Below are 27,660 nucleotides of genomic sequence, written 5' to 3'. Positions count from 1 at the left end.
TTTGAGTAGCCAGCGCAGCGCTATCATGTGATCGGAATACCAAAGAGACGTGACGGAGCCGACACCTACGCCTTAGAACGTGGCCAAGCTTGATAAAATGTTGTTTCAATAGTAATGATTCCTGCAGAAACTGTAATTCTCTCTGCGACAGAATCAGAAGTTCGAGAACTTACAGCAACTTAGAATAACAATGCGGTTTTCGAACATAGGAGAGGTCCCAAACATTTTAGGTTGCCAAAACTACTCTGATACGGCTACAGTCAGAGTGAAATATAGCCCACCAAACACTTTGGTACCAAAGACAATATCGAATTAAAGCTTCTACTTTTGAGGAGCGAGAAACTGTTGCGATAACATAGACAATGCAAAGTTCCCCAGGTTAGTTTATTTCCAAACTTTTAATAATATCGTAGCTTATAATTAGTATGAGAACTCCACTAACGAAAAATTTTGATGCAGGAGACTTAAACGTTGATATTAGTTTCTCAACGCAAGAAGAAAGCAGGGGCTATAATGGGGTAGAGGTGAGAATACATTGTTTAGTATGAAGTTTTGTACTTCAAAATGTAGGATAGAACACAAAAAAAAAAACAGTAAGAAACACAGAATATCTTCAAATGTAGCCTAATAAGAAATCCTAGAAGTAAATATATTTCAATGTCCAAAACAAAGATAGTCGTATACAAATCCAACCTGGGATAAACTGTAAAAGCTATACATTATGTGCTGGAAAGAGTGTGCCACGAACAAGAATGTTAGCTTAATCTCTAGCCAATTCTCTAACTTAGATACTGAACAGCACTCACAGGAAAAGAAAAGAAAAAAAAAAAATTATACACTTGCTTTTTAAATACAATAAATCTATGATTCTTGATTTAAAAGATATTGTTGCTTATTCATTCATTCACTCACCAGCCTTTAGTCCCCTATGCACCCCAAAGACACAAGGGATGGTGAAAAGCTATTTCCTTTCCCGATGAGATGTAATACTATTGAATATAGTGGTGTATAACAGTCACCACGAACGAAAAACTGGTTCAATATACGAAGGACTTTTACCTTAGTATCTCTTCATTGACTTTTAGGAGAATACAGTCAGAAGCTCCACCAATCTCATTTCATGGAGACACCGTGCATCTGAATAACAATAAGTCGAAAGGAGGATGGTGGTTTCACTCACTTTGAATGTATGTTCTTCCTATCATGAGAAGTTTCACTATTCCATCTGAAATAATAATTTCAATAGTGCATATCTTATGAGGCAAGCATTAGTGCATTGTCAAACTCTAGCAATCTGAAAAAAAAATGGCATTAGTCTGAGAGGAGGAAAATAAGATACAAGAAATGAAAAGTGTAAAGAAGCACAAGTTTATAAAGGGCTAAAAATGTTGATAACCCTGGGATTTATAGAGCTCTAGCACTTCACCCACAACCATATGGGATTTATAGAACTCTAGCGCTTTAACCCCTTTTGTAGAGAGGAAAGTGCAGGATTCTCAAAAAACTTGAGAGGTTATCTACAGCTTTTGATTATCGAGAGGGTTAAAGCAATTGTGATATATCAATATTTTGGCCTCTACAAAACGAAATTATACCTTCTATCCAGTTCCCGAAAAGCCTCACTTGATAAATCCACTGGCTCGGAATTCCTCCCCGACCTATCCCACCACGGAAGATTTTGTCTTACTATTTCGGGAAAGACTGCTTCGACGAAGCAGAGGGTTTTCTATAGAATACACTAGCAAACTTCCATCCTTGGTTCCGGCTAGAAAGCATTCTTCAGGCGTCACTGCTAAAGAAGTTATTACCTTCCCAGCACCCTCATACTTCTGAATAACATCAAGAGAATGCATAGAGCGGAGAACTATTTGCCCATGATCGCTAGCACACACCAAGTACTCCCCACAACTGCTAAGTTCAATACAATTGAGACGGCCGTTCGACTCACAAGAGGCAATGTGCTTTCCATTTATGGAATACATATGCAAAGAAAGGTCGTCATCGGAATAAAAGACTAGTCTCCCATGCCTTGATGCCACTAGCTTTGACAAGCCACAGCCAGATGGGTGCTGAATAGATCGTATGTAGGTTCCCTTTCGTAATGTATGGAAAATACAGGTACCGTCTTTAGATCCACTGATAACAAGGTCGAGCTCTGTGCTAATGAACAAGCATGTAATAATATCATCGTGGCCACAAAGGATGCGGGAGGGGCTTTCGGCAATAACATGGTCTTTTGTAGTGGAGTCAGATTGGGCATTTCGCGATTTCTTCTCAGTTGATCTGCCGCGATAGGCATGCCATACCATAACCGTGGTGTCATAGCTTCCAGTAGCAAGTATACTTCCATCAGATGAAACTACAATGCGCGCAAAGTTGAACAGAAGTTGTTAATGCCCATGTTCTCAATGAGAAATGCACAAGAACATTTAAATTTTTTTAGAATATGCAATATAAAATAGGCGGAAACATATTAAAGACTTCTAACTCAGGCCATTATGGAAAGAAAATCGCAGACTATCCTTTTTCTTTTCATTAACAGTCATGTTTTGATTTGAATTATTGCCATCAATTGAAGTGAGGATTTTGTTAAACTTAATGGCTCCACCCATTTATAAGGTGAGCAAACTGTGGTTTCTATTAGAAGTTAATGGATACTGGCTAACTGAACAACTAAATTTAACAGATTTCTTGATTCAATTGACTGAAATAGCCCAAATCAAAATGTGCCAAAATTGAGGGTTGTCAATCAGAGAACGTAAAGTTTGGGAGTCTTCCAAAATGACGGTCTTCACACATTTTTATCTAATAAAAATACATCATGTGAAAAGATACGAAAGAAGAAACCAAGAACGAGCAACAAAACTTTCAAATAGTACCAACATGCGATTGTACACCTACACTTCACGCAAAAAAAGAAATGATAACTACCTGCAACACAGCTGACGACATCTTTGTGCTGTCGTATACTCTGCACAATCCTACCGTCGTTTAGGGATATGATCTGGAAGCTATTCTCCCAATTGCCACATGAAACCAAATAATTCTCATTTTGAATCTGCATTGTTGCTAGGCACTGTCTTCCAAACTCGATATTTTCAGCAAGTGGAGTGCCGATTCTACGAGGAGGAAGAACATCAGAACCAAACCCAAAGAACGGTTCCTATACAAAGACCACATAGATAAATATTAGATCATTGTTCTAATCACTTGGATATAAATAAATAAATAAATATATATATATATATATATATATAGAGTGCGGCTAGGATGCTTATGGAAGCACGGAGGGTTCCGTGCTTCCACTTTGTTTTCGATGTTCGGACTTTCGAATCGACGATCGGCTCCGTTAGACTTGATCTAGAGTATTTGAAGTATCTAGAAAATAAATTTTGCGATTTTTCGATATCATTTGCCTAGTGATCGAAGTGACTCAAAATCAACGGCTGAAAATAAAAATCTTACAAAATATCATGATATGACATTAAAAGTTTAGATCAAAGTTATTGATCTTGTTTTATATGGTATAAAGAATTTTCTATCAAAATTTCATGTGATTTGGATATTTCTACACCGTTAAACTTGCAACCGGCTCATCCACGCCGTTAAAATATTGATTTTGACCACCTTCGATCAAGCAAATATATCGAAAAAGCGCAAAATTTATTTCCTAGTACTACTAGATCAACCTAACGGAGCCGATCGTCCGATTCGAAACCGAACATTCGAAAACAACTGAATCCACGGACCTCCGTCTTCCATAAGCATACCACACAACTCTCCTCTCCTCTCTCTCCCTCTCTATTATATATATATGTATAGTATATATATAGAATTACTACTATGGCTAAATAATAGTCACAAAGTCATTGTGCTACCAATCTTTTGGCCATCATAGATAATAAAAATATGTGTGTTAGATATGTGGCCCCTACGTTTATCAGTGTTGGTTGATAAAATCTAAACGGTGAAATATCAAAGGTTAATATAAGCGAAACTTGGTACACCAAGTCTTCGTGCTATTAATCAATAGACCGACTCTCTCTCTCTCCTCTCCTCATTCCATCTCTCTCTCATCTCTCTCTCTCCTCTAATATATATATATATAATATATATAATAATATAGCTAGTCCTCCTAACATCTATATACTGGGGCTCCGGTACTATAGTCCATTTTCGCATATTAAAGTGTTCAAATCAACGATCTAACACAGTTAAAACTGATATGGGTATTTAAAGTTTAGAAATAAAATTTTATACTTTTTCGACATATTACATTTATGATAAAACCACTTTTCAAAATTGTCAATTTTCAATGGCTACTATAGCAAGTTTGGAGTTTAACGGTGTAGAAGAATCTAAATTTCTTCAAATTTTGATAGAAAATACTTTAAACTATCTAGATTAAGGTTAATATTCTTGATCTTGAATTTAAAAGTCTTATGTTCAAATTTTAAAGATTATTCAATTTTCACCGTCCATTTTGACATAATTTATTTACTAAGTAAACAATGTCGAAAAAAACTAAAATTTTATTCCTAAGAACTACATATACCCTAGATCATATTTAACGGTATGGATCGTTAATTTGAACACCCTAAGATCAAAAATAAGACTATAGTACCGGAGCTCCGGTACTATAGATAGTATAGTAGCCTAATTCCATATATATATATATATAGATAGAGAGAGAGAGAGAGAGAGAGAGAGAGAGAGAGAGAGTCCGGCTGCTATGCTATCGATAGCACCAAACACTTGGTGCTAGCAAGTTTTCTGCCGTTAGATTAACCCCTATGATTATTTTTACCCGTTAGATTATACTATTCAATCAACTACTTACTCAACCCTAGGGGGCCCACACATCCTAACCGCACATTTTTTAATCCAAGGACTAAAAAACTAATAGCACCAATAACTTGGTGCTATTGATAGTATTCCAGCCTAGTTCTATATATATATATATATATATATATACTGTCTTGTTTCCAAAAATAGTTGCTGTCTAGTTATTAGACCAGGAAAAAATATTGAGCAAACCTGGGATCCAGAAAATGTGAAATTTCCACCAGATTGCAATTGTGTCGTCAACCACAGTTTGGCTAACAATGTGAGTGTTTGGTTCACCAAGATTATGTTCGAGTCCAGTAAGCCAACAAACAAGATAGCTGATGGGGGATTAGTTATATTAGAAGCACATGAAGTTAGTGTTATTGACCCTGGAGCAAAGTACAAGGGATGAGCAATCGGTATGGGAGGCCCTCTTCTTGGATGTTTTTTTCGGAAAAGTTGAATCGGAGTCTGTCCGAAATTTGCAATCTGGTCCTCAATAGCAGATTTTTGCAACATATCATCCATGTTTTCCAAATCAACGGCACCTTCGTAGGTTAGGTAATAGAAAATATTTGCTGCCTGCAATCCAAGTAAGTTTTATTACAATTAGCAAAATTAGAACGCTAAAAGATTTTACAAGTTCAGTTTTTTTTTAAAAGATCGATAATACCTCTACAGCAGGCTTGCCACGTTGCTTGTAACCAAACACTAAATCAATCCAATGATGCAAGTTGGAACTAACAAATTCACTTTCAAGGGCTTCTCGATTTTTGTGTATGAACTCCTCAGGAGAGCCCTGAAGCAGAAATTTCAGATTTTGAAGTTGATTATTTTGCAGAAAAAGACACAGGAAAAGAAAGGAAGACAGAAATAAAACATCTGAATTTCATTTTACCGTACATAAGAAATATTCAATACCTTTGCCCAAGGAGGTAGAACAACATCACCTAAGGGTTCACCATCTTGCTTAACACCAAGGTGATAAGAATTCGAATTCACAAGGAATTCGGGCATGTAAAAGAATTCAGGAATGAGCTCCTTCACGTCGCTTGTATTTGACAGGCAGTTCCTATACGTGCTCTCAGTACTTTGAAAGAGACGGTCTGCATGGTCAAACTTACCACCCTGTCCAAATACATGTCAAACATATATAACAAACGTAAGCCATTGTAAAAGAAAATCAAGAGTAGGGGAAAAAAAAATGTAACAAGTCTGCAAGAAATGAAAGGAATGATAACATGATACCTGCAAGTTTCGGTGCAAGGCTGTAAAGGGTTCAAGCCGAAGCAGGTAATAGAGCACAATGCCCATGCTTGAATAATGAGATCCATAATAAAAACTGCAAGAGGCAAAAATGAATAATGCAACAGTTTCAGTATTGCATTAACTACCAAGAAAGTGAAAAAAAAAATCAAAGGCATCATAAGCATCACAATAAGATTATGTTACCTCGGAATGTCAGGATCCGAAAAGTTACGATATCTGTCCTCAAAGACCTGCATAGGGAACAATCTAGTTTTATTGCATATTTATCAACTAGAAACTGCTTTGCTCCACTTACCAATTGTACTAGGTAAATCACAAATAAAGCAGCATTTTGTGATACCTGAAAACGCTTTAGATCCAATGCACCAACTGGTTTTGAAAGATCCCTGAAAGTGGAAGATTTGTTAAAGTCAAGTTTTTCTGAGGAATAGTCAGCCAATACCCAAGGAAAGATAGGATACTGAGTTAAATCATTATATGATCTGCCAGCAAGAGTATTAAGGGTCATTAGATATTCAAAGTTGCTTATTTCCCTTCTTTTCCAACTCTCTCTGGCACTTTCAGCCATTTCCACAGCAATACGTCTGTCGACGAAAGAAATAATTCCATTTTTATCCTTGGTACTTCCCTTTGGAAACAAAGACTCATTCCTTAAAGAAACTATCAAAGATCCAGCATTTTTAGCATCTTTTTGGGATGCAAAATTTAAAAAAATAGGTGCAGTTGAATCGGCAAAGAATATCTCAATTGCAGTATACTGTAAGAGGTAACGAGTCCAATGAACTGTTTTCACCTGCCAAATAGACGAAACAATTTAGGCTTATAGTTAACAGCAAGTGGTAGACCAAACTGAAAAGAATCAATATAGAACAATACAAAGTACAAACAAATAGTTAAGTAAGCCAAGTACCATAGTCAGGTTCCATCTCCGATGGCGTTTAATTTTATTTGGTCGATTATTCATTGAAGCATTGAACTCTATAATATCAGTAGCATTTCCTTTTCCACGCTCAATATTTGGCTTCTGCTTCTGGAAACCTCCTGTTTGATCATATTTGGTGGAGTCCAGATTTTTCTGATTTTGAAAACTGTTGAAAACAGATGATCCTCCAGTACCTTCGACCAAAAACTCCCCCGAAAAATGCAGAACATTTTGCATAATCGCTAAATGCCCAGCCAACTTTCTCTTTGGTGTTACAAGCACACAGGGAACTAATAGATGCACCTAAATAATTACAAAATAACATAAAAATAGTCGCCATTAGGGAAATAAAGGCCTTACTAAAGTATAGCACATCTTGAAATAATTATTGAACTTTAGATATTTTGATTTCACTACTGAACCTAAGCCGTATTTCAGTTTCAAAAATTCTACCAAGTTCTGTTAGAACTTAACTCTTTCCATCAAACAAGTTACATAATATTCCTTCAATTAACAGAATATTCCAACAAAATAGTTAAAAATACCATTCAGTTTTAGCAGAGAGAAATTTTAATCCAAATGCCCATATGGATATTTAAAAATACCATTAATTTTCTGAACCCTTTCAAAATACATTATAGTTCAGGAGCTTCAGGTAACGTTGTATGCTTTCACCTTAAATTTATAATTTTACAAGGCTGATTTACCTCATTCAAATCATTATCTAGGGTTGCAGACGATGACTCCTTGGCCCGAATGCTATCCAAATGATCAGAGGAAGTTCCAACACTCTCCAAACTTTGATTTTCTGAAGAACTAACAAGGGAAGAACCATTCGGATCATTCACATCTTCACCTGGATCAGAACTATCTTCTGTGATTCCACGCACTCCTTTCAAAAGGAAATGCTTCATTTTCTCAGGAATGTTAGCCCCTAAACCAGCAAAAAACTCGCCTACAGGTTCACTTGTTGTATTGGAAGATTTAGCAGCCAGAGGACGACAAAGTCGTTCATCAAATTTATAATTGCGCTTTAGCTTGGGCCTACGGCGCCATTTATCCTCTGTCTTGTCAAGTTTCCAATGTGTTACAGTGTTGTTTGGGAAAGGATTAGCAGACCAAGGACCTCTCTCATCAACCAGAGCACGGTACATGTGGATCCATTTATTCTGTCATCAATCACAAATTATAACTACACTGATTGGTTGTTATAGGACTTGATTCTCAAATGGCTCTGCTACTCTGAGAAGCAGCAAATGAACCATCTGACAACAAAAAAAAGAATAAATAAATAAATAAACTTGCTCTGGGCAAAAAGCTGAAATAAGCTTCTAGGCCCCAAGAGCGAAAGCTTCAATTTGAAGTTGCTACTTCAGCTACAGCAAGAGGCCACTAGAGAGTTTCTAATAAACAAGCTATTAAATGTTTCTTCAAAAGGCTCAACTCAAATAGCACCTCTGTAGAAGTTCCAGTCAAGTGAAAGAAGCCTTAAATTGCAGGAGAGACTTCCAAGGCAATAGTAAAATCATATGTTTGACTAAAAAGAACAAAAATTACACTTACAGCAACAATTTGCTGGTCCTCATCGTAAGCAAGCTGAAAAACAGCTTTTCTACTGTCATCCGCAGAAAGAACAGCACTCTTGTTGGTCTGAACCTCATCTTCAAAGTTCTGCAGTTGGTTTAGCTCTTCAACAGAGTGCTCATCAAGCTTAAGACGAAGTTCCTGCAACTGCTTTATGCGATCAACCTTAACAGCCTTCATGTATTTTGCTTCATCAACTGCCTGAAATTAACACAGACATCTAAATATCAATTAAAGACTAAATAATGCAGCTGCATTCTTAGATCTTCCAAAACCAGCTGTAGTTCCGTTTTCTTGTAGTTTCTCAGCTCTTTCAGCGCATAAAGAAAAAGAAAGAAAACTGTGATGATGAAGAATAACCACTAATTTCAAGCTAAGACTTGGTTCCTTCAGGCATAATGAAAAAAGAAATTAAAATGGAATTATCAAACAAAGAAGTCAAGAATGGTGAGATGCTAAAGAGTTAGATAGCACACTGCGGAAATAACTCGATCCTTTTGAATTAGGTTAAGTATGAATCCAGCTTCTTTTTTGTTGCTGTTTTCAATTGAATCATCCCTTCCCGAAATGCTAGTGGCAAGCATAGATTTCCCACAGATGACAGTTTCAAGAATCAAGTGTGAGATGACATGGAAACGTGCTCCATCATCCATCCCTCCGTACTGTGATCGAACTGCGAGTAAAGACCTGAAACCAAACAAATTGCAAAAGAAATATAACAAAAACAAAATTTGACCAAGTTTTCTTTCCATATTCAGTCAAGAAAGGTTACCAAGAATAGCTAGTGGTTCCAAAAACATACCAAAGAAAAAAGTGCAGCCTGTTCTTGCTTTGGTCATCATCTGATGTAAGAAGGGAGGGGAGCAGCGAAATGAACTGCTGGACGCATCGAGAAGCACTTTCTAGCCCAGCTTTGGAAAGATAGAGGATTACAAGATGGAAAATAACTCGTGGACACCTCTCTCCTCTCAGCATCATTGCTTTATCAATATATTTAATTGTCTTTCCACCTAAAGCACTGCTGATTCCTCCAGACACAACAGCAGAAGCCATTTCTGCAGCAGGAATATTAAGAGATTCCACTAACCCACGAGCCCTTTGGCCAAAGGATGGGCCTCCCACTGCTGGACCTTTGGGTAACACCTTACTCGGACCTTTTCCATTCATTTCAGTAATAAGAATCCATGCTTGGTCATATAGCTCCCACCACTCATCATTCATTTCATTGCTTTCATCAGCAAAAGAGTTATGGCACCAAGGAAGCCTAAAGATGGACAGAAAATAAAAAAAGTAGAAAGGAAAGTGAAAAATAGCTCTGCACACGGGATACAAGTTGAAAAACAAAATAAAGTAATGTGTAAATATATAGAATCTCACATTGCCCGGTAATTCTGATTTATGCGTGTGATTAGATTTAGGCTTGACAAGGACATTAGGGCCTAAACCGAGAGAATTTGTAATGCCCCAATAGTTCCATCCGAGTCTCACATTGGATGGGAAACGATTTGCGAATAAGAATAGAATGATTTAAGACCCAAATAATAATAACCGGGCTTGAGCATTTTGGACCAGTGGTTTGGCCTAACGAGTTATTATTGCTAGTGGGTCGGATCGTCACACTCACTCACACACACACACACACACACACACACACACACACACATATATATATATATATATTACTAATGGATCGGATCATTATATATATATATGCAGGAAGTCCTGCTATGAACCTCGGATTAATGTAATTATTATGAATTGATCGCTTAAAAAGCAGGTGAGCAGGGAATAGAGGATAGAGCATGGAATAGCAGGATTACTAAAGTAGAGGCATGCATCAAAGGGTTGTGCATTGGAAGCGTTCTTTGTAAAATCCTAAGTAACAGCAAAAATAGACAGAATGGCAAACCTAATTTTGAAAGTTAATAGTTAAGCCTTCAAAGTAGCAGTTATATTCATAAGAAATGCCATCATCATCATCAAGTGAATTAAAACAACTAGGTGATCATCATGCAAAGAGATAAAATCCAGGTTTATATTTGCCATTTGGATTATGCATCATTTCCAAATGATAATTATCAAACCAAATCAGAATTGGTACACTAATTTACCTTGGAAGTTGGTTGATACTCTCACTATCCAATATTTCAGCTATAGCAGATCTGACATCATTTGGACTATCTCTCTGTGGGCCATCAAAGGAAAACCCTGACGAGAGTCCAATATCGGGAAACTACAAGAACAACAAGAATAAAGATTGGACCAAGATTAAGTTCTACTATTCAATTTTGAAATTAGAATCAATTTTGCAAAAAACTACTAGAAATAGAAAATTACAGAGAAATTTTGATAAAAAATCGGTTGTTCAGCTACAAATCACTTTTGATTACTTACCAGTAGATTATCAGAACTTTCATTTATTAGCAACTCATCAATAAGCTTGAGAATATATAAGGCATTATCCCGACACGGCTGTGTCATGAAAACATTTTCTTCAGAAGATATTTCAATCAAACTCCCAATAAGATCTTTAAAGATGTCTCGAAGCAAGCATGGATTCAATAGCTTTCCCTGCAGGCAAGGTACACGGTTGAAACAAGACTGTAGCTAAAACCCTGCTCTACAAATAGGTTGAATATTTACTATTCTGCTTACCTCTTCAAGCTTCAGCAGCAGGAAATTTATAGTCTCTTCCAACTGGTGCCATCCGCCTTTTACCAAATATAAATAGTGGGAAAGCACCACAGAATATAGGTTTCTAACTAGAATTAGTTCATTAATTTCTGATTTATCTGATTGGGATTCTGACACCACTTTATAATTTTTTAACACATCAAGCTCCACAGATATCTCCAACCACGAACTCCAACCATGTTCCTGGTTAAAGCATTCACGTATTAACTTGCAACTTCTAATTTGTAAAGAAACTAAGAAGAGTGAACACTAAGTAATACCATCAGAGATTCAATGTTTGACGGATTTGAATCAAGCAAACCAAGAAGGTTGCCTAAGACTTCTGTACGTACTGAGTTATCCTTGCAACAATGCAAATACTTAAAGATGCAGACCAAAATTTGAGGAAGGACAAAGTGAGAAGAGAGTCCCGAGGAGTTGCTTTTCTTTTTTTTCTGTGCATCAGATAGACCCTGTTTCTGCATCACCTGTACAAGACATTTTAATGGGACGTAAATCAGGAGTACAATTTGTTAAAGGAGTATGACTAATTAGACTAAAGTATAGAGTAGCCAAGATATAGCACAAGTGCTGGCAAGAAACTATAAACTTCATGTACTGCAGCATCTTACCTGTTTAGGACTAGCACCTCCAAGAAGCACATCAAACAATGTGGCACAAAGATTATCTGATAATGGGAATTTAAATAATTTTTCAGATATTGCAGAAAAAATAAGCTGGGGCATCATTATTCCTTTCCTTTGATTGTCGGCGAGAGATTTGGTTCTCCCAACTGCAAGGCTAAAAAATTTTGCACCTTTCCTCTCAGATCGAAGTCCAATCAAAAGCTTACCAAGAAATTGTAGACCCAGCAGCCTAATTGGTTCGAGTTCCCTGAGATAAAACCAACACCCCAACGAAAAAAAAAAAAATGCCATGTGATCAAATATCCATTGCATAATGAATGTATCAGAGGTGAAAAGAAGACCAAAATGCCAATGCCAATACAAAGGAAGCAACAGTCCTCATCTACAAATTAAGTACCCAGTAGAGTACAAAAAAATATTACTTATAAAGAGAAAGCTGAAACTACCTATAACTACCTGATATGAAAAAGTATTCTCTGTGCACTTCTATTTCATGTTAGTTCAGTTTGAGGAATGCAACCACTACAAGAATGTAATGATACTTTTGCCGGACAAAATCACGAGGAACCACTTCACTATCAATAAGTTTTCATAGCGTACATCAAAATTTCTTGCACAACAACGTGGCAGAGGAAGTAGGATTTTGAAAGGTTGAGTATAAATTTGAGTACTTTCTACTAAACAAATACTTTTCTTATGTCTTCAGTGCTTCCACTGACAATTTCAAACAATATGTTTCAAGACAATTTCTTTCTAGGAAGTACTTTTTTGATGTCTTCATTGCATCCGCTAAAAATTTCAGAAATGTTTAATAAATTGGCTACAATAATCATATGAAGAAAGAGCACAAACCTTGATAGAAGATTAACAAAAATTTGACAACCACCAAGCAAATTTACTTGCTCCAGAAATGATGCTAGCACAGAGTTTTGAGAAAGAGCGCGAATAACCATATGCAATACATCCTCTATACATGCCATATCTTGACTTCTCTCAAAAAAGGAAATAAGAGCCTTCATATCAGGTTGGGAGATTTTTTGCCTGCGGTCGCATTTTTTCCCCCTTTATTATGTAAATTATGATAATGTAACTGATATGTATTGCTATAGTTAGAGCATTCATGACCAATAGAAATGTGAGAGGAAATATTTTTTTAACAAAAAAAAATTCTAAACTACTAATGTGATTGGTGAAGTCTACCTCAAACACATTTCTGCGAGACTTAAAAGAAGCAGCCGAATCTTCCGGACTTCTCCTAGGCCTGGTCTCTCTCCAATCACTTGTTTAGTTTCTGAATGCAGAAGAGGTTTGCTACCTACAGCGGACCTAGAGTCTGCTTTATCCCAGTAAAATTGTCGTATGATATCGATAATCCGAGGGAGCCCACACAATGCTTGCAGCAAGCTGCTCTCACTCTCGAAATAGTTTATAAGAAACATATAGAGATCTCTTTGCACTTCATAATTTGCATATACCCAGATATGCGGATTCAGATAAATTCGCGAAAGAGCATCTTTGAGTAAAACTTCTGACATGCCTGATTCAGGCAGAAAAAATTGAGTAGACATAAAGCTCAAAACAGAAAAGAAGCCAATGCATTGATGAAAGACATATCAGGTAAATTGAGCATCTGCTTACCACAATTTTTCAGAACATCAAATAAGTATTTCAAAGCGGAAAGTGCTTCTTTATTCAGCTGCTGAGGTGGAACAGATTGAAATAAGAAGCCCAGAATGGAAAATCCTGAAAGAAGCTGCATTTGTTGTTGATTTGAAACATTCCCATCTAAAACGGATGCAATGAGCTCAATCACTTGGGCTGCTAGTGTCTCACTAGTGATATTCCGGATCAAAGTATACTCAGACTCTCCACCTTCTACCTCAGACTTATCGAACTGTGTCAAAAGAGGAAAAAATACAGAAACGCCACCAACACAATAAATGATCTCATGCAGCAAGCGGCGAGAACATAGCTTTGTCCCATCCATAACTGTCGCTTCAAATATATCCTTATCGGAGAAACCCTCAAGTGGTGAAGACACACTGAACAAGGTTCTATTATCACTAGCCTAAAATAGAATAAAGAAAAGAAAAAAGAAAGAAGTTCCAAAGTCAGCTTCAACTTCTAGCAATTTGATATGTCAAAGAAAAAAGGTGATAATATGAAGTAAAACCTGTGCATTTAAACCAAAAATTATCTTTGATGAAAGACCATCTTTTCCATCTAGAATTCCTTTATACAGGGAGTCATCAGTAGCAAAGAGATTTTCGTCACCAAGAAATGAATACATGTAACTAGGTCCTAGACAGTGTATTCCCTTCACTTGCTCCAAAGAGAGGGCATCACAAAACATATAAACTGGACCCATTTGACCAATAAAAGGAAATGTTCTTTCAAAGTTGAGTGAATAAGCCTCCTCACTAATAGGTGTGAGTTCGGTCCCTATGGTACAGCGTGTCATAGAATCACTAACTTTCGCATACCTGTGATAGCAAACTCAAAGCTCTTCAATGAGACAAAAACGAATAACAATTTTCTTATATTGAATAGAATAAGGGAGAGGAAAAAAGGGAAGTAGCAGTACTGACCTGCATTTTTCAGACGATACCAGCTCGCCATCGATATAGCACTTGAGCTGGCTTCCACCAGAGAATGCTCTACCTATGCTATGAGTAATACACAGGAAATGCCATTGCTTTGGTAGAAGGTTGAAAGGTAATAAAACACACTGACGTTTTTGGTTGATAGACTGGCAAAAATAAATAAAAATGTAGTAGTTTAACAGTTGATAATCAAGCAACTAGATTTCATTAGGCTTAAAAATGTTTGCAGCTAAAAAAGCATAAAAACCGTGTTACAAGGTTTCAAGCATCTCAAAGGATAATATATGCCAGATACACGCATACCTAACCATATAAGCACAAATAAATGGAATACATTTGTTTACACATATACATATATGCATATTATTTTGTTCGAGAAACATTCTACACCAGTTGTCAAGCTACCTCACACATTTGACTCATTCAGGAAAATTGAATAGTGAGTTGAAGTATCCAGGTAAAAAGGCCATCTTCATGCATTAGGCTCCAGCTAGCGTAGATGTAGACTTACCCTCATTATGGAGGAGGTTTTTCTGGCTCAGCTTTGCCCACCAGAGTACGTTGCTAAAGCCTTAACCATGACGCAAAGTTGAAAGATTCATGTATCATGCTCAATATGAAATTGGGAATAAGGCTCTCCTGTTTTTGCGTAATACTCAGAAGGTAAAATGCAAAAACAACTCTCGTTTAGTGATCACAATATCCTAATCCAAGTTTATGATGATAATTAGACCTTATTTTTTTTCAAAAACTATCATCTGTCATTAACTCATTGTTGAAGCTTTGCACAAATGTAACCATACACACAAATGTTTTTATTTTTTTATTTTTTCAGAGATAGGTAGCACGCTACCCGCTTCGTTTATTTCATTTAGAAATAAACTTAGCTGGAAATGTGAATCAACTAGGATTCGAACTTGGGTCTCGGGTACCAACCACCAAGCCCTTTGCCACTTGCTCTAGGGACGGTCGGTTAAATATGACCTATATTTAAATATAACCTATAACCTATATAAATATGACAAGCCCTTTGCCCTTTGCCACACAAATATAACCTATATAAATATGGTGTATCGCTTAAATATAAAAAAGGAATATAGTTGGAAAAGAAAACTCAAATGTTAGGATGAAAGTCACTGATACCTCAAAAACAAGTGTGCCTTTTCCAAGCATTGCTAAGCACCCCCTTCCATTATCTGTGAAAAACGAAAAAAGGCCCATTATACCATTCTCAGGAAAGTTTTCTACCCTGAGCCAACATGAGAAAGAAAATCCTTTATTGTATGGCCATTGTACAGGTGTTTTTATTACAATTCCCTGCCAAGAAAAAGAGAATGTTAGCTAGTCATTTGCAAAGATGTAAATTCAGCTATCAAATAGTAGCCATCACAAGGCAAATAAGAGCAAACTGTCACAAGAAATTGGAAAGAAAACAGCAAAAAGAAAAGTGAAAGTACATACAGAATCACTGCCAGTGAACTCAAAGAAGGCTTCAGGACCTTTTTCCTTGAGCATATAACCAACACTTCTCAAGAGCAAGGAGCGGTGGTTTTGCTTGGAATCAATCTTCTCACTGCGGAGAAAAGCAAAAATTTTTCGAATGTCTTTACCAGAGATACTATGTCCACCAACTGTCTGAATTAACTGAGCAATTTTCGAAGTAATGTCATCTCTTTCTTCCACAGAAAACCAATCAAGTAGAAAATTAAGCATTCCTGCTCTGAAACAGGAAGTTCTGTTTGTTATGGAGTCCTTTAACAGCTTCTGTAAGATATCTAGCCCATAATGTTGAAGTGAGGTGCTGCTCTGCCCACCAGAACTTGTTGTTATTACAAAGAGCTAATATGATTAAATAATTAAAGAGAAAATTAAGGGGAGTGGAAATAAGAATGCCAACCTTTTGAAGAACATGTAAGAGAAGTATAATCACATCTTCGTTCTGCAAAAGAAGAAAACATAATAAAGGAAATATCAATGCTGCCGATGAGATTATATTCCAACAGTGTAAGCTTAATAGGAGATACATTGTAGGATCCTACAAAGTGCAAACTTTATTACAACTTTTTCCCCAACCTTTATTACAACTTTTTCCTTCATGTCGAACTTTCCATCAGTAAGCATGTCAAGAAGAGCATTCAAGAGACTGTCCGTTGGTAGCCACTTGCAGAAATCCAGTAGCAAGCTCTGCAGTGTCTGATAACCCATACCAACAAGCGTCCTAAAGGTGGCCTACAATTAGCAGACAATAATTAGATGGCATATTGTTAATTATTAGTCTCATTAAGCTTATGAAAGCATCAATATGAACATTCTGAATCAGGAAAAGAGAAGCGAAAAAAAGAAAAAGAAAAAGAAAGAATGCATGGACCCTCAATCGACATTTTGAATACAATGAAGGTAGACAAGGCTTTAGCAGAGTCACATAGGGAAACTGGCCATAGCATGTACTACCTAGAGCATGCAAATATAGTCCAAGCTTAAGAAAATGATAGAATACCTTCGAGTTGTCATTTCCACTAAGCAGCAAGGTTAATGTCTGAAGAACATTGAGGACCAGCAGCTCCCCAGTAATCTCATTGAAAGTTCCATTTAACAAAGAGACAACATGCAGAAAACACTCCCCTTTGCAAAATAATGTCTGATAATACTGAGAAAAGGTAACAAAATCAACAGAACATATATCAGCAATCATACTTGCTTCTAACATAGAATGGTCTGAAATTAGATAACTTAGCATCCACATTTTACTATGAGAAAACCTACCGGTTGATCAATAAGTATGATCTCTCGCATGCAAACCAACAGATCCATTGACAATTCTGCGAAAATGTTTTCATGTTCCTTTGCACAAGTGAAAACTTCTAAGAACTTGGAGCATAAGTGCAACTTTGCGGCATGATCTTCTGCGGATGATGGAGGCAACTGAAGACAACAAACAATAGTAATATCATTACCAGCAATAATAAAAAAACAAATCAAAAGAGAAAGCAAAGAGGATACTGTTGTACCCTGAATAATCCAAGAATTTGCTCCAATACATGCTTTCGTAGACTTTCTTCCCAAAATAATTCAAACAAGCTATCAATGCAGCTGGCATTGTGCAAAACCAAGCATTTCCCATTCTCAGCCATCACAAGATATTCTTTAAAAAGTTCAAAGGATGATTCGATGCAAATGAGCCAACTATTAGCTCGCTCCGTTGAAGAAGCCATCTGAAGCTGCTTCAAATCAGACCCTTCACTAAACTCATACTCGGAATGAGGACTCAAGTGACTCAACTTTCTCACTTCTTGAACCTGAACGCATGCCACTTTGAGCACTCGAGCAATTCCATCCAATGACTTCAAAGAAGCTACAGTTTGTTCAGTAGAAAGTTGCAGTATACGGTGCATGCTCTTCAAAAGAATACTGGCCACCTCACAATTACAAGCAGATTGTTCAAGTATAACTAACAGAACAGAGCATTCTGGCTGCAAACAAAGAGGGGGCGTAAAAAAACCAAAGAATGAATGAATGACTGAAGAAAAGAAGAAAAATCAAGCCTTAGCCACAGAAATATCATGCAAACACAACAGTTACTATTAGACAAAAGAAATATGACAAGTCAAAAGAAAATATTAGTGGTTCTTGAATTATAGTTATGGAGAAGTAATGTAAAGGAATAAAGCAAAAGGCATCATCTATAGAAATTATGGGCCAAATGTGCCATCATAATTCACTAAAGCTTTCTCCAATAAGGTTGGTAGCAGAGACATTACTCAAAAGTAAGAAGACTTTTCTTTAGAAAACAAAAAGAAATAAAGAGAAGACACTATGAAAGATTGAGCAAATTGCATTATTCAGCCAATTCTGGCCAGACATCTAAGCAAACTTCATTGTGAACGTAAACTAGTCAAAGTTGGGCTTGTCTTGAAAGCCTAGATGGCTATAGTTTCCGCTCATGGAACCACCGAAAGAGAAATTCTATTCAAAGGCAAAGGTGATGCTACTTTGTTTAACTAAAACAGAGAAAGTTCATAGAACCTCTAGGAGAAGGAACCAAAAACTATGCATTCATGGTTAGCAGCAAACTGGAATTTACTATTGATGAGCACTAGCATCCCTTTAACAGGTGTCTACCACCCCTACCTGGGGTTTTGGCAAATTCAACATGTCAGTAAGTCTAGTGCATAAAATTTGGCACAGGACTACAGCAGTCTGCTACCTCTAGTCCTGTGTAGCTTTTCCAAGTATATATAGCATTGGGCAAGACTTCCAGTATAAACAACTAGGCATAGGAAAATAAAAAAAAAATTAGTAATTACCAAGTTATTTGTATTTGTGCTCAGTGTTGCGGCAAATTCCAAAAAGGAAATTGCCTCCACTTGAAGAATCTCGACCCCAATTTGCTTTGTCTCTTCCTCAAATCTTTCAGAATCTGCAGGTTGTTTAGAGTTTATTGCATCATGTTCTGTTGGTACGCCAGACCCAAAACATACTTCCTCTAAGGATGGCCCGAAATAAAAAAATTTCTCCGAGAAAATCATGTCCCATACTCCCTCCTTCCGAAAGACTTCTAGAAGAGCTGGTGCAGAAACAAGAACCTTTCTGAATGCACAAAGGATGTAATGCTGAAAAGTATTGGCTAAAATCCTGCAGAAAAAGAATATGAAAAAAGTATATAAAAGATTAAGAATGACAGAGTGAAGAAGACCAACTGTGCCATTGAAAAAAATATAGACAAATATCCAGTAATCCTGGCAACTGTTAAGCTTAATTTCATAAATCTTACTCAAACTGCAACTACTGTAGACCTAATAAAGCACCTTAGAAAAACTCGTTTGAACACATTTCCGAATAGTTGGTTATCTACATTTGCTAGTGACATATAGGAAACCTCTAACAAGAAACTAGACAAATTGGGAGAAAAATAGCAGGCAATCTTCTTCATTGGATATAGTCATAGCTAATAGCGTCAAGTGATAATAGCATCATGTGAAATCATTCAATGCCGTAATCTATCTAAAAAAGTGACTATCAATGGAGTATTAATGAAGGCAAATTGCACAAGCATTATTCATGTTATCAAAGATGCCTTCAACCTATATCACCACTTCATTTATGTAATATAGTCAACTCCCATCATGCGCAATCGACAGAGCTGTTCAGAAGTTTTGCATTATCAGCTTCTCAGTTTCAAAGATGAAGAAATTTGAGAGCATTACCATGAAATTTTAACTCTTCTTTCTGAAACTATATTCCTCAAACCAGGTTTTTCAATGTAAAGCTTCTTCACTAGCCTTAAAATTTAACAGCAGAGCTACAACTCGGTAAATAATTCTGCAAGTTGCAACAGTTCATATATCAATGAGATGTACAGGAAAGAAAGTTAGACTTTCTGGAATCCGGAAAAACGCGTATATTTACTTTCTCCGATTAAAAGGAAAGCGAATATAGGTAGCAAGATATGAAAAATGAAAAAGGCATATATTTAAGTCAAGTATTAAATACAAAGGCAACATTTATCGGTCACATTTACCTTACATGGTTTGGTAAGTCACTTTCATTAGAACAGGCCTTAATGCATGGAAAAACAGTTAGTAGAACCTTTATGATCCATCTCACAGAAAGTTCCCAATAGGCCAATGAGACAGGAAGAGAACATCGACTAGCAGAGACTTTGTCATGATGAAAATTGATCTCTTCAGGAGGCAGAAGGAAAGAACAGAGTGCTCTACTCAATTTTACAGAATATTCGTTCCATTCTGTTAAGTTAGGAACATCGGTTTGACCTGGATACAGTTCTGATGAATCTGACTTGTCGGTAGTATCATTCGCAGACCTCAAACTACCCCTTTGAGAATCAAGATTGCTCATCTTTTTCCGACGAAACTCCTGAAGCATAAAAGCAGGCCAGCATATGCTGTTTGCGAATTTCTGTATCCGTCCATTTTCACATAGGAATTGCAAATTGTTCAAATTGCCAAATCTGAGGCAGTAATTAAGGATCCACTCATAATGTGACCAAAAGGTTACATGGAAACTTATACAAGTGGAAGTTGGACTACTCATGTCTGACCTTGCTTACAATAAGTTAGAAATAATAAGCAGCTTCCATTGTTAGCCCACTTTAGAATAATATGTAAAATTGATAGACTGCAAGTAAAAAAATAGCAAATTGAACATGCATAGCATTTATTTTAAAATTGCACAAGAACATTAAGAAATTAAACTTGAAATTCCAGCAATAACAAAATTCAGGATACACTGATTCTTGTAGGACTTCCAAAGAAAGTATCTGGAGCTGGAAGATTTCAATTCTGCAAAATTAATCAGTATTTCAGAACTGAATATCATATACGAATATGATAAACATAAAAATGAAAGAACACAAATAGAGACATGCCGTTCTACACATAGTCAGAAATCAGAAGTCCACCTTTCATCTCCAGAGAACAAGGAATGCTTTGAAATCGAAAATTTGCTTGATGGAAGTCCAAGCCCATCCAAGAGAACTTCAAGTCCCCCAATGCTTCTGAAATGATTTTGTGCTCGGGTATTTTCAGATAGAACAGATCTTAGAGTGCCCAAAGTTATGTAATGGAGGGATATATCAGTCCATTGCTCTTTCAGATTCAGTCTTCGCATAACCCGTAAAAGCTCTGGAAAAGAAATTATTTTAAATATTATAATTATAAGATTCATATTATACAAAGACAATAAGTATGCAAGCAAGAAACTATAACAGCACAACCAGATGAGCAGTCCAAATATCTCATTGATATTCACAAGAGCATATTTAGAATAGTCTGTTTGATAATTATGCAAGGATCAATGAATAATTTTTCACGAATGAGGTCCTGATAGAGTTTTGTAATGCTAGCTACTAACGTCAAGATAATCAAAGTTGCTATCCTTATTTTTAATTCCCTAACATGAAGTTGTTCATCCTTTGTCTTGCAATTATCAGTCTTCACATGGTCTACCTATTTTACTCTCTTTTTCGCCACATGAGCTTCTGCAGCATGCTGCTAAATGCCAGCAAAATACACTTTTAAGTACCAGAGATGTCTTGAGAACACCTTACTGCTTTGATAATTCCTTCAAAGAATGTGTAACAAATTTATTCATATTGTCATGCATGTTCAAATTGAACAAAGATTTGATTTTCTTAGAAGAAGTACCTATTCTCTTAACAAAATTGTATACAAAAGTTCTTCCTTTATTCACCCACTTGGATATAATAAACATTTAAATTCAGGTGTGTAATTTTATGCATACAAACGAGAAGGGCCTACCTTACCTACTAACCAATTGACACCACCGGCTTCCATCACTAATACAATTGCCTTTTGGCGCCAAGAGATCATCGCTTCAGGGATTGAACTTTTTGGACTGCCTGTGGTACCTTCATACAGGTTGTCCTTTGAAAATGGATGTTCAGCAGTATCTACATATTGAGACTTCTTTGTTGCATTTGAATTCAATTCCATGAAGGTTGAAATGATTGTAACAACATAAACAAGTATCTTTTGCATCACCCTGGTCTTCTCTATGCTACAACTGGATAATTGTTCATCTACAGCAAGTGAACTGGTCAAGGTCTTTAGCTGTACTACAGAAGCTGGAGAGATGAATGCACAAGTTAGATACATAGCACTTCCAAGGTCTTGTACAATTAAAACACCAATAAACATCAATAATCAGAATACTGATAATCACCAACCATCAAAGAATTTAACCAATTGAACATTGAAAAATACTTGGTCAGAATAAGACTAAGAACTAAGCATGAGAAGAAGAAAAGGAAAAGGAAAGGAGGCACTTAAATTATACGTGACCAGAAGCAGAAGCTGATGCACATCCAAGATTCTAGGAACGTGAAACTACTAAGAAAGAAAATTTTCTCTCTACCAAATACACAATGCGAAAATATTATCGATAGTTAACATTGCCATCCCAACCATTGTGGATTGCCAAAGCCGTGAAAGCAAAATGTTAAGGCAACGACAGCTCACTTCCTCAAAAGAGGGGATCATACATAATAATTTTACTTTGAAAATACAACCATTGTAGTCAACAGAATTAATATATAACACTAAGTTTGCTGACGGAATCATGGAACAAGAATGCTTGAGTTGAATGATATCAAATGGTGTGACAGCAAGTACTCAAGTATAACACAAAAAAGAGCACACACAAAATTTACTATCATTATAGCATAAGATTACCTTTGAGAAGAGCAATGATCTTTTGCATGCCTCCATAATAGCAAAATACTCTACAGTTGTGAATCGAACGAATTATGATTGCCAAGCAGTTCAAAATATACAACACGTCAGTATTTAATCCCAAATTAATCAATTGCTCCGAAAGATCAGCACTAGGTTCCACTGCAGTATTCCCCACTAAAATCAAATAAAGAGAAGAACAAATGAGGTCCTTCTTTGATCAGTGTAAACCAATTTTATATAATTATCAGGGAATGAAAATTCATAAGAAGAATAAGCTATAACGTTTACAAATTTGCTATGTAAATTTAGTTATATAGCGTACCACAATTTAAAAAAAAAAAAAACACTTGATTTACGAGACAAAGCTACATAAATTAAAACTTGGAAACAAGTTGAGAGTAACTTCACAATGTAGCTCATATTTTTGCAAGACAATTTGTATATATAGGTATGCTTGTTTCAAACATCATGTTCTAATGCTCTTGAACCTTGTGTGGCTATTAATAGCTCTTTTAGCGTTAGAAGAACAGCAGCTTCCTATATGGTTCAACAGATACTGTTCATTATCCCAGAATGATAAGGTTATCATTCCACCAATTTAACTTTTTATTAATAAGTCCATCACTTCAGCCTACCAAGGACATAAATAGGTTATCGGTTGGTCAAGTAGTCAATCATTATAGTTAACAAGGTACATGTGTGACAAAGTCAACGAATAAGACCAGTATTGCAAGGCTGAACCAAATTATCCATTACAAGATATTCAAGTGCATATCAATGAAACCACATCGCAAGTCTCGATCAAGCAAAAATACCCCATAATGCATCCATAGGAATGCATAATGCTTGTGACAAACATTTGAGGTGCCACATAAACCATAGAAACATGTAAAGAAGCAATTTTATATCACATGGACATGGTTGTGGTAAAAATAAAATGGAAGTGCAATCCCAATCGTAATAAATACAAGATGACGGTGACCAGCTAAGAGGCCAGCGAGAAAAGATTGAATTTATTAGAATAGTCAGTCCTGGACTAAAATGCTGAAATCTATGAGACAGTCAGTCCAAGATCAGTACATGCATAAAAAGAAGCAACTTTCAAGTGAAAAACATTAGAATCTATGAAATTCACTTACACTCGCTAACAAGTGAAGTTATTCGAGCAATCTCCTGGACTAAAATAAGAATGACCTCAGGAGGATGCCCTCCAGAGCATCCAACAAGTATATCGTCAGATCCAGATGCTTGAGCTGTTTGTATTAGGCCATTATGCAGCGGCTCCCAGTTTTTATAAGTTTGTATGAAGTGCAGCAGAAAAACTTGCAACGACTTCCTCTTTTCAGTCTAGAAGATGGTTGTGCAAACAAAGAAGAAAGCAATAACAATTGATCAAGGCATTACAATACTAAGTTTTACTATATAAAGTTAATACAAAGCATTACTACAATGAATTAATCAGAATCTATAAAAGTGACCATCTATTGTTGCTATATTAGAAGGCGATTGTTAATAAATTCATCCATGTTAAATTTTGCTGAACAAACTCAAAAGTTTTTCTATCCATGAAAAGAGTCTAGAAGAAATAGTTCTCCTTTGTTATTTCGAAGGAAGGAATAAGCCAAAAGGCCAAAGAAACATAATTCATGCAAATGCTACCAAAGAAACATAATTCATGCAAATGCTACCAATACGAAATAAGAAAATAGGTCGGAGGGGCCAAAATTCTATGAAAATGCAAAGTCATGTTACTTTGATCAGACTGTGAAGATAGGATGGTATTGGTTATGAAGAGAATAATGATGAATTATTGTAGTCGAATACATCACAAAAAGTCCGTAACCAATGTGTACTAATATTAGACTAAAATGACTGCATAAAAGTCAACCAATGTGAGCTAGTATTGCAATACCTTATCAATTGTATTCTCATATCTTTGCCAGAGTGTGCTTAGGACTGCCTCTTCATCAAAATCACTAGGAAAAAAAAAAGAAAAAAAAATCAACCAAGGACTAATAATAGTTGAATGTAGTTCAAACAATTTTCCTTTAAGAATAAAAGTTAACACATTGACATCATAAATTGCATCAAAGATCTAAATTATCTATTTTACATAGAAATATCAATGAAACCGAACTAGGTAATTAAGCATGGCAATATGTCGAATGCATCATGAGGTGAGCCATAAAAGATTACATTTACACTGTTTACCATGACCCAAGCAATACATGCAACTGAACATCATCTTTCATTTACTCGGAAACCAAACTTATAATCTCTCTGCAACAAGTTACTTAATCCAATTTAACTCCTAACAAACAACAAGAAGAAAGGAACTAAGAGGTTCAAAAATATCAGCAAACAAGTAAATACTCCAACAACATTCTCTCCAACCTGATAAATCAATATGGAAAAGGTCCTGATAATCCCCAATTTACCAAGATAACAAAAACATTGAAGAAGTGATAGTGAGAGCATACCCAAAGCGGATCCTTGGAGTAGGAGCTGAGAGCTTATTGGAATTCGCCCATGATCCTCCTTCCCCGGCTTGTCCAGCAGATGACCTCCGTATGAGGTCAGCAACGCCTTTCAACATGTTCATGCCTTCGATGCGAGGTGCGCCACATGGAAACGTTACAAGCTGGTCAACCAAATAATGAATAAACCCTAACTACTTCCTTACTCACTCCCATTTTCGCAACTTGCGAAATCACGAGTAAATGTCCTGCAACCAAACAAACCAGAGAGCAACGCAAAATTTAAGAAACTCAATGAAAATCCCAGCACCCAGCAATCCCGAACTGAATAGTACAGTGAGCTCCAATTCTCGATTTATGCGAAGGGATCGAATCTGAGAGTCAACTGAAGCTCCACGCACGACGTATACATAACCACACATATTTTACACATCCAAACCAACAAAATACACAACAAAAGAGATCAAAGCTCCTAGAATGGATCAAATGCGGCTATAAATCGAGAAGCAGCTGCTCAAATAGAACGCTAGCTAATAGAAAACACTACTCGGGGCGAGTTCTCCGTTTCCTATCCAATCCGAGCTCCCGATCCGCGATTTCTCCTCAAATACATAGAATTCGTGGGTACAGAAGCGGAATCAGAGGCGGAGAGACATCGAATTACCTATACCGGAGATCGGATCAGGAGATGGTGAGATCGAAGAGTAGATCGGAGAGGGAGCTTCTCCTCTTCGTAGTCGTCGTCCTCCTCCTTTTTCCGCTACTTGTTCTCTTCCTCTTCCTCTTCCTCTTCCTCGTCGCGTTGTGTTACGAGAGCTTCGACACAGCGCGAGAAAGGCGCAGACCCGACATGGGAGATCGAGGGGAGCACCGTGAGATCGGAGGAGATTTATTTACATATGTTAAAAAAACAAAAAGAAAAAAAGGGGGCTGCGGGGGCTAAGTTTTTAGATTAGATTAAAACTAATTTGTTAAAATATTTTATTAAAATATTAGGAAGGTGGAGGTAGGGATTCATACGTCGGATTCGGGAGGATTTTCCAAAATCCGAATCCGAAACCAACTCCAAACCCAAAATTTGAATTTGACGAATTTTAAAAATTTATATCCAAATCTGTACCCGTCGAAAAATTCAAATTCGAAATAATTATTTCTCTTTTTAATATTTCTAAATATATTATATTAAATTTAAATTTAAATATAATATCAAATTTTTATATACATATTATATATAATATAAAATAAATTCGAATTCGGATTTGGATCGGTACGGTGAAAATCTATATTTATTTTCATATTCGTCGAATTTTTATTTTTAATATTTAAATATAAAAATTATTATAGAATAAATTTGTTCCGTTCAAATTCGGATTAAGATAAAATTTCGCGTATCCACATCCGCTGAGATCCCTAGATAGAGGAGCAGGAGGCTATCGAAATGCTGTTGCCTATCTGGCTATCTTTACGAAATGGCCCTCGTAGTTTCTGAAATTTACGGAACCCGAAGTTATAATATTTCCCACGTGGACTTGGTTCACCACGTCATCTTTCCATTGAGATGATAAGTATAACCACGTGGTCCACGTCCTGTAAAGTTCTGTAGAGGAATTTGCTTGCACCCAGTGTATACGAGCACTCCAATGCACCAAAGCAAATATTTGATGACACGTGTCTAAAAATCAAACTTAGATTTGATAAATAAATATAAATATAAATATAAATATATATATATATATATATATATATATATATATATAATATATATGCTCTACAATATTTAAGTAAACTTTTTCATTAACAACTACAAATTTTTTAAAAAATTTATTACCTGCACCTCAAAATGATCATTATTTAATTTTGCACACCATCTGATGTCCAACATTTATAAATTTTGATACTTGAACTTTTTAATTGCTATAAAAATACATCTAATGAATTATTATTAGATTCTAATTTTGAGACCTCAGATCTGTTCATACACCTGGTGCAGGTAAAATTGGGCGGTATTTGTGCTGGACCGGGCCAATCAGAAGCGTACAAACTGGGCCTGCAATTTAAGCACAAACATAATCTGGGCCGAGAGCGTTGGGCCACGTATTTACATATATAGTCATAAATTTCACTCTATTTACTATTGCGCCACCGGGGTCCAGTGATGACGTGGTAGGCCTAGCTCACGCAAAACACTTCTCCCTACTATAAATACTTCTTCTTCTTCTTCTTCTCACTTGCAAATTAGGGTTCATGGCTCCGTGTAAGGCTCAGCAACGCCGCTCCTCGCGAAAAGGTTTCTTTTTTTTTTCTTTTTTTTTTTACTTTTATTTTTTGGGGGGGGTGCGTGGTTCCTCTGTGTTAGAGAGGGGAATGCTTTTGTAGCTTTTTCTCTCTAAAATCAACGCTAATATTAAGCAGAGGAAATATTAATGAGTCGAGATATCGTTTCGG

At 36.3% G+C, this 27,660-nt stretch overlaps 1 protein-coding gene across 2 annotated transcripts; it reads right to left on the bottom strand.

The window, feature by feature from the left end:
* LOC109724660 (BEACH domain-containing protein B) lies at positions 621 to 26,142 on the bottom strand. Of its 2 annotated transcripts, XM_020253548.1 has the most exons (41): positions 25,880 to 26,142; positions 25,219 to 25,463; positions 24,651 to 24,714; positions 23,878 to 24,085; positions 22,736 to 22,912; positions 21,808 to 22,128; positions 20,944 to 21,166; positions 20,771 to 20,824; positions 20,044 to 20,493; positions 18,830 to 19,157; positions 17,534 to 17,995; positions 17,289 to 17,447; positions 17,023 to 17,172; positions 16,599 to 16,754; positions 16,423 to 16,464; positions 15,987 to 16,331; positions 15,669 to 15,842; positions 14,511 to 14,671; positions 14,096 to 14,405; positions 13,561 to 13,990; positions 13,123 to 13,459; positions 12,775 to 12,963; positions 11,908 to 12,169; positions 11,557 to 11,763; positions 11,258 to 11,479; positions 10,997 to 11,173; positions 10,714 to 10,835; positions 9,405 to 9,866; positions 9,079 to 9,289; positions 8,582 to 8,803; positions 7,726 to 8,187; positions 7,007 to 7,321; positions 6,437 to 6,889; positions 6,280 to 6,326; positions 6,076 to 6,169; positions 5,749 to 5,955; positions 5,501 to 5,626; positions 5,038 to 5,409; positions 2,932 to 3,163; positions 1,596 to 2,359; positions 621 to 1,225 (listed from the first exon to the last, which is right to left on the bottom strand). In XM_020253548.1, exons 2-40 carry the CDS (start codon positions 25,338 to 25,340, stop codon positions 1,659 to 1,661), a joined length of 9,756 nt encoding a protein of 3,251 aa, XP_020109137.1. In that variant the 5' UTR covers positions 25,341 to 25,463; positions 25,880 to 26,142; the 3' UTR covers positions 621 to 1,225; positions 1,596 to 1,658. The 2 variants fall into 2 exon arrangements, with proteins under 2 accessions (XP_020109137.1, XP_020109138.1); XM_020253549.1 differs by lacking the exons at positions 22,736 to 22,912; positions 23,878 to 24,085; positions 24,651 to 24,714; positions 25,219 to 25,463; positions 25,880 to 26,142 and having other exon boundaries at positions 621 to 1,294; positions 21,803 to 21,941.

The sequence above is a fragment of the Ananas comosus genome, linkage group 19 (assembly GCF_001540865.1).
Source record: "Ananas comosus cultivar F153 linkage group 19, ASM154086v1, whole genome shotgun sequence".
In the NCBI taxonomy this organism is placed as follows: domain Eukaryota; kingdom Viridiplantae; phylum Streptophyta; class Magnoliopsida; order Poales; family Bromeliaceae; genus Ananas; species Ananas comosus.
Note: the sequence above shows the minus strand (reverse complement) of the source record. Positions and strands in the feature narration are given on the sequence as shown.